Consider the following 8,208-nt stretch of genomic DNA (forward strand, 5'->3'; position numbering starts at 1 on the left):
ATGAGTATCAAGAGATATTTTCAAACAGAACCATCAAACCTTGGGTCATCATCTTCAAGTAGTAAACCGTCAAAAGTAGATTTGGATGATCTTCCATGGGATCCTTCCGAAAGGCTACCGATTTCATCTTATCACCCAAGTCAAAAAGATGAAATAAGACGAGCATATCTACTTAGAGGTCCATGTCAACCAACCGGGCATGATTTTCCACAAACAAATTATGGTAGCAAATTAAGACGCTTTAATGTGGAATGGTACACAGGTGAATTTGGATATTGGTTGGAATATAGTGTCAAAGCTGATAAAGCGTATTGCTTGCATTGTTACTTGTTTAAGGAGTGTGGACAAAATTATGCATTTTTGAGTGAAGGGGTGCGGTGTTGGAATAGGGCTCGAGAGAAATTTAGTGGTCATGTTGGTAAATGCAACAGTTTTCACAACAAAGCACATAAAAAGGGAGAAGACTTACTTAACCAAGCTCAATCTATACCTGTGGCCCTTGATAAAGGAACTGATATACAAAAAATACAATATAGAATCCGATTACATGCTTCAGCTAGAGTTACTAAAGCATTGTTGAATGGTTCGTTAGCTTTTCGTGGTCATGATGAGTCTGAAGAATCTCTTTATAGAGGAAATTTTATAGAGTTCTTAAAAGTGTTTGGAGAACTAAATGAAGAAATTGGTAAAGTTATTTTAAGTAACGCTCCCGGGAATAACCAAATGACATCTCCATCAATCCAAAAAGAACTTTGTAATTGTTTTGCAGAAGAAGTATTAAAGAAGATATTTGAAGAACTTGGTGATGATGTCTTTTCCATATTAGTTGATGAATCGAGAGATATTTCTAGAAAGGAACAAATGGCCGTGGTTTTAAGATATGTTGATAAATTGGGATTTGTGAAGGAGCGGTTTATTGGCCTTGTTCATGTTATGGAAACATCCGCGTTATCTCTTAAATCTGCAATTGATAAACTATTTGCTCGCCACAATTTGAGTATTGGTAGGGTTAGAGGCCAAGGATATGACAGTGCAAGCAACATTTCCGGTGAGTTTAATGGTTTGAAAGCTTTGATTTTAAAAGAAAATCCGTCAACATATTTTGTTCATTGTTTTGCTCACCAACTTCAACCGGTTGTTGTGGCCCTTACAACCAAACATCATGAAATTTTCAAATTTTTTAAAGAAGTGTCAAATTTAGTAAATGTTGTTGGTGCATCTTGTAAGCGAATAGATTTGATAAGAGAAAGTCAAAGAGTAAGATTAGGATTGAATCCGGAAGTTGAAACTGGGAGTGGAAAGAATCAAGAACTGTCACTGGCAAGAGCCGGGGATACACGTTGGAGTTCTCATGAAAAAACAATTCACCGTTTGCTTACTTTATTTCCTAGTGTTATTGACGTGCTTGAATATATAGAAAATTCGGGAGAGATTTCTGCTCACAAAAGTTAAGCACATGGACTTCAATTATACATGAAAACTTTTAGTTTTGTATTCTATTTACATTTGATGAAATACATCTTGGGTGTTACTAACACATTGTGTGAAGCACTTCAAAAAAAAGTTCAAGATATGTTAAATGCTATTAAGTTAGTTAAGTTAACTAGTGAAGGCCTAAAAAGTTATCGACTTGAAGGCTTTGACTCGCTTTTGGAAGATGTCACGTCCTTTTGTGCCAAATATGATATTGAAGTGGTTGATATGAAAGCTGAGTATTTTGACCCGAAAAATCGAAGAAGGAAGACAGGCATCACCAATCGTGACCATTATGTGGTTAATAATTTCAACACGGTTCTCGACATGCAAATTCAAGAGCTTGGAAACCGTTTCAACGAGGTAACCGCTAACTTGCTTATGTGTATGAGTTCTTTGAGCCCATCTTGTAATTTTAGTGCTTTTGATAAACTAAACTTGTTAAAGTTGGCTGAGATGTATCCATATGATTTTGATTTTGATGAAAAAGACAAGCTTATATATGAACTTGACCACTACATTGCTAATGTGAAAGAAGATAAGCGATTTGCCAACTTGAATGGGGTAGGTGATCTTGCCAAAATGATGGTGAAAACTAGATTGCACATTGATTATCTGTTGGTCTATCGTTTGATAAAGTTATCATTAGTTTTGCCGGTTGCAACGACAAGTGTTGAAAGATGTTTTTCTTCAATGAAGATTGTGAAAACGGATTTGCTTAATAGGATGCGTGATGGATACATGAACGATTCATGCATTTGTTACATAGAAAGGGAATTCCTCCAACAAGTTCAGTCGAAGATGTAATGCAACGATTTCAAAAGATGAAGACTCGAAAGGAACAACTTTAGGTATGCTTTTTCAATTTGTAAAGACCATTATATTTATATTTTATGTTTTTATTTTACAATGACGATGTCTTTTTTATGTTGCAATGACGATGTCTTTTTATTTTACAATGGCGATGTCTTTTATATTTCAATATCGTATTTTTATTATGTGATAAACCGTACCCGAACCGAACCGAACCATCAACCAACCCAAACCGTCAAACCGACCAGAATTTTTATATCCGACTCCATGAAATTGGAACATCAAAAAATTGTGCACCCCTTGAAAAAAAATCTTGGATCCGCCACTGTCAATATGATCTCGAACTCACCAACGACTCGATTTGTTTTCACTTCTATCAAACGTCTCATGTCAAATGTTCACTAAAAAACTTTTGTGTTAGATGTTAAGTATAGAAGAATCTCAATCTAAAATAACCATATTATATACTAAAACGTTGTAGATATTTTATGCATACATAGAAAACACTCTTCTCGCTACTTGGGAAGTTTAAAAAGATGTTTCTTTTACGTCTGTAAATATATAAAAGTTTCTAAAACTTTAATCTCCAATATAAAAATCTCTATTGAATATTTGCCATTTAAGGAATTAATTTAATTATTTTTTTTATTCACAGGATTTGTCACATGATACCTGAACTTACATGTGACTTTGCCTGTTTCCTTTTCATTTAAAAGCTCCGGTATTCATTGCATCTTACTTTTATTTTACCCTTTGGCAAAATCTCAAAAAATAAAAAGTATATTAGAAAAATGCCAAGAGCATCCGTGAAGACACCCTCCAACGGACGCCTCTCTCCTCACATCGGCATTCTTCACACAGACACAGGAAACACACACATTTTGGAGCATTCATGGATGTTTAGGTGTAAAAACCGGTTACAAACCAGACCTGAAGCCGTTTTTGAAACGGGTTTGACTGAAACTGGCTTGTAACCGGACCTAACGGCCATTTTGGGTGTTTTAGGTCAAAAACCGGTTAAGAACATATTATTTGTACCAAAGGGTCTTTGGCCTAACGATATTAAGGTGTTGGATACAACTGTCTTTTCAAATGGTGAGGGTTTAAGTATCTTGGTGGAAAAATGTTTAATTTAAAAACTTGTAAAGCGTTTGAGTTAGCGTTATAAAAAAAAAGAACCGATCTTTTCTGGAACCCGTTCTAGTAGTTGCAGTTGAAGTGGTTGTCAGTTACCCTTAAAAGGCGCATATGAGAATTGTTAACCATTTCATACTATTTTTTTTAGTATAACTTTTAAATGTGTTGGTCTAATCACACCACTTAAAAACGCTTTTTCATATCTCAAAAAACGCTCACTAATATTTTAAAACACCCTCAAATAGCATCTGATTGCCAGTTAGAATAGGTTCGTGTATTCTAGTCCAAAAATCGGTTCTCAACCCAAACCAGTTTTAGCAAAAACATGTCTTGACCATTGTTGATCCAGAAAAGGATTGAGTAACTAAACAGAAATGTAATAAAATGATTATATGAAATTATTAAATTCATCCATTAGGACATTGGATTCTTCAAAATGGGGTATGGAGTGTCAAATAGATCTAAAACTAACATGGAACTTGGCCATGTTGGTTTTTAAATTATTATGCAATTTTATTTCTTACTTGCTTGTTTTTAGTGTTCTAAATATAGAAAAATACAAAAGCATACGATGTCAGCTTATTGTAAAATAAATCAATATTAATTCCATTCCTAATTAAAAGGTAAGTGCATGTTAAGATATGCCAAAATGAAATCTTGGAACTTGGAGTGTTTGTTTTTATTAGTTAAGCCAAATAGATGTATTTAGAGAGTAAAGTATCACTATCATTATGATAGATGGTTACTTGTAGACGGTTGCGTTGATTGTCTATCTATAGTTAAGGTGGGTCCATTTAGAAGATTTGACGTATTCCGGTACTTGTGACATCTTAACTCTTGAGATATAAGAGTAAACATAGGGCCTACTCTATAATTTAGTCTATAAAATTAAAACACGGCTTAATTATAAAAGACTTCAAGGGCATATTCGGTGGAGGGATAAAAGCGGCACTTTTCTTTTAATCTCACCTTAATGTCATATAGTCATGGAGGCTTTTTCCAGTTTTATCCGTAGTGGTTGAAGCCTTTGTGATAATATTTAATTAATTAATTAACTAACGAAAAGGGTGAAATGGAGGTTTATTATTGACTAGTAAGCAAATTGGGTCCACGCATGTACCCCCTAAGTCGTTGCCACACAAACGCATGAGTTTTTTAAATGGAAATGCCCACATAAGCAGTTTTGTTTGGGTGCTTTAAACACACTGGGGTGGGAAACGCCCCATTACATATGCCTAAAGTTTAGTTGTTGAATTGGGTTGATAGTGTCGAGTAATCAGATTCGGCATCACCTAACACCATACTAATCTCGTACATGCAAGAATTTTTATAACTAATCAGTATTCCCTTACCCTGTCCTCCCTAAACACCCGTTGCAGATGCCGTCTACTTTGGATTTTTTGTTGTCATCCATACTTGGAGCTTATGTGGTAGATACTTCAGCAATGTTTAAGGTTAGATGTAAATTTTTTGTTTAAAATGGCAACTAAAGCATCTATCTTAGGAAACTTTAAACATTTTGGATTTAGTTAAGGGATAGGCTAAACGTACTCCCTCCTCTACTTGCCATACCTCTTCCCTGAACTTTTATTTCCTCTAAAAATTTTATTTGATATATTACTCCACTGTAACATTTTATTGCATTTTATGGTATTCGTTAAAATATTAAATTAAAAACTATATTTTTTATTTAATTTTCATGAACTTTAATTCCTTTAAAAATTTTATTTAACCTATTACTCCTATGTAATATTTTAATTAATTTTATTTTATTTTGCATTTTATGGTCTAACTTTACAATATTAAATTAAAAACTATAATGTTTATTTAACTTTTTTCTCCTTTGAGTTTATTGTCTTTGATAAATATAATAATTATAACAATAATAATAATCAGTGTAGATATATTATTATGTTTATAAAACAATATATATATATATATTGATACTACTAAAATTAAAAGAAAAGAATATTATAAATATTTACAATCTTAATACTAAACAAAACAATTTAATAAAATAATAGTGTAATTGTTTTTAAGTTGATATATGTAGTGGAGACTGGTAAGTAAAAAAATTATATAGAAAAATGCTGTAGGAGTTAATATGTACATAAAATAATGTTAAGAGCTAATAGTAATTGGTTTATTAAGTTCAAAGGGGTGTATGTTTAGTAAAAAGGACGTAAATGGGGGTACGTTTGATCGGTGTGTTTTAGGTACATTATTTTTTATATTTACTATAAGAAAAAGGAATTAGTTTTAATACTAAAATAGATTAATTTAATTGTTTTTTTATTTTTTAGGTTATGAGATTTGTGGGTGTAAAGGATAAAATTAAATAACTAGAAGATGATCAAATTAAATTAATAATCGAACCAACACTAAAAATGATTAAAATGAATGAGAATTAAATGGACCTTATTATTTCATCAATTCAGTTTGGTGTTTTATTTTGACATGGTTAATTCATTGGAAAGGAGAATTAGAAAATGATAAACGAATAAAAGCCTCCATACTGTGGAAATAAACGTGAGCCGAAAGGAAAAGTCAATTGCACTATGGGGTTGGATATTAACTGATGTGAGATCTAACGTGAGCTTCAGTTAAATTGAAAATGGGTTCATATAATGGACGGTGACACCAACAATAATGGGCCTCGAAAAGAATAGGTTTTAGGGATTACACACAACACAAAACAGGGAGTTTTTCGGCCGCACGAATAAAAAAGGCCGCAACCTAGGGCTGCGTGCACAAAACTTTGTTGTTTGGATGCAAATCAAGAAGAAATAATTATTATGAGGCAAGGCTAGTCTCTTTATAGCTTTCCGTGGGTGAATGGTTCAGATAGGTTAAGCACTCAATTTTATTTGTTTATGAATTGGATTTGTTTATGTGATGACAAACATGTAGCAAATTGAAGTATTAATTAATTATAAATAGTTTTTTTTGTTGTTTTGAGTTCTTTCTTTACAACCACATTCGGTTGATGACAAAACCTAGAAGTGGGTTGGGTGACTAAAGGGAGTTGACTTGATACTATTAGAGTGGGTAATTGAATTGTATAGGTTTGATGACAAAAACCCGTCTCAATATTTACTTTAACTAATTTCCAACACCATGTCTATGTGGTGTACAATTGATCAAACGAGTTTTGTGTGTGTGAAACCTAGAACCTGAAACCTGGAGGAGGTTGCCTTTTACTTAAATTGTTTTTCAAATCAATATTTCAATTTTCGCTTGACACCGTTTAGTTGATTAATTTTATATTAAAAATCAAACAAACTTTGTAATAATGACCACATGCTCTTCGTTGATACCTTACCTACTCTAACTATCTAGTTTAATTGGGTTTTTGCATGAGTCGAACGACGGTCATCAAAGTTTAGCAACACCCTTTAGTTAAATATTAACAATATTTAACGATGTGTTTTAAGCAAAATATTGGATGGAATTTCCATGTTTGAACCATTAATGATTCGTCGGTTGGGGCGTGGCATTAGTGAACATAGTTAATATAGGCGTTGTTGCTAGAGATGCACATCCTAACCGGTTAACCGGTTCTTAACCGGTTTGTAACCGATTGTCTAACCGGTATTAGTCTAACCGGTTTATAACCGGTCCAAACCGTCGGTTTTTAGCCGGTTATTGAGTTCAGGAGGCAAAACCGGTTAACCGGTTTTACGTAAAAAAAAAAGCTGCAGCCATAGTTACCGTTATAAACGGTAATATTATCGTTTTTTGACCGTTTTGTGTACTTTGGACCCATTTTAACCCTTCATAATTAGTATAAATAAGTATGGAGTGTGTTGGGTTGATTACACCACTTCCCGAGCTCTCAAAAACGCAAAAAACTGCAAAAAAATACCGAAAAAACCGCAAAATCAAACTCAAAACCGCGACAAAAACCGCACAAAAAAATGTTTACACTTGAACAACTTGGTGGTTTAACCGACGTGCAAATTGTCGCAACAAACCGAGACAAAACCCTTTGGTGTAATTTCGACTTGTGCGAAATGTCGAACGGATCTCATAAGGCTCGGTGCAAAAAATGTGGAAAATTTTACGCACCGGAGTCGAACTCCTCTTTAAGGCTTCACCTACAAAAACATTGTGATGTTGTGAAAAACAATCCGGCTAGGGATCAAGCGAATCTTTCAACCGGTGGAGGCGACATTTGGGTTTTCCACCTCGACCAAGTTCGTGAAAGGATGGCAAAATTTGTCATTCAAGAGGGCTTACCGTTTGATCACTTTGACAACCCGCGCTTGACAAGTTGATCCAAGAAACGCTCCAACCTCGTTACCAACATGTAAGTCGCACTTAAGACGCGATTGTTTAAAAATGTGGAAAAAAGCTAAACAAGAACTAGTTTTGGGTTTCGAAAACTTAAAAACCTGTGTTAACTTAACTACCGACGTTGGTCGGCTCCACACAGTATATCGTTTTCGTATCTTTGCGTTACCGCGCATTGGGTTAATCCCGACACGTGGCAAATAGCGTACGATCGCGTTTGAGTTATTTAGTTATCCTCACACCGCCCAAAACTTGTTTTATATTTTAGATCATGTTATACAAACATTTAAATTACAAGACAAGCTTTTTTCAATATCTTTCGATAACGCGTCAAATAATATCGCTGCGGTTCAAAAACTAAAAATAAAATACAAACCAATTTCTGACGGTGTTTTCTTTCATACTCGATGTGTTGCACATATCATTAACTTGGTTGTGCAAGACGGTTTAAAAGTTAAGCAAATAAAAAAAGTAACCGAGCGTTTTAGAGAA

At 33.9% G+C, this 8,208-nt stretch overlaps 2 protein-coding genes across 2 annotated transcripts; both read left to right on the top strand.

Moving 5' to 3' along the window:
* LOC143577358 (uncharacterized) lies at positions 1–1,452 on the top strand. The gene has a single exon (XM_077061207.1). The coding sequence runs from the start codon at positions 1–3 to the stop codon at positions 1,450–1,452; it is 1,452 nt and encodes a 483-aa protein (XP_076917322.1).
* Positions 1,453–1,572: 120 nt separating this feature from the next.
* On the top strand, positions 1,573–2,280 carry LOC143577359 (uncharacterized). The gene has a single exon (XM_077061209.1). The coding sequence runs from the start codon at positions 1,573–1,575 to the stop codon at positions 2,278–2,280; it is 708 nt and encodes a 235-aa protein (XP_076917324.1).
* The last annotated feature ends 5,928 nt before the right edge of the window (positions 2,281–8,208 follow it).

Source organism: Bidens hawaiensis, unplaced genomic scaffold (genome assembly GCF_021521415.1).
Source record: "Bidens hawaiensis isolate Kalapana, Puna unplaced genomic scaffold, B.hawaiensis_p1.1 tig00028530_1, whole genome shotgun sequence".
Lineage (NCBI taxonomy): Eukaryota > Viridiplantae > Streptophyta > Magnoliopsida > Asterales > Asteraceae > Bidens > Bidens hawaiensis.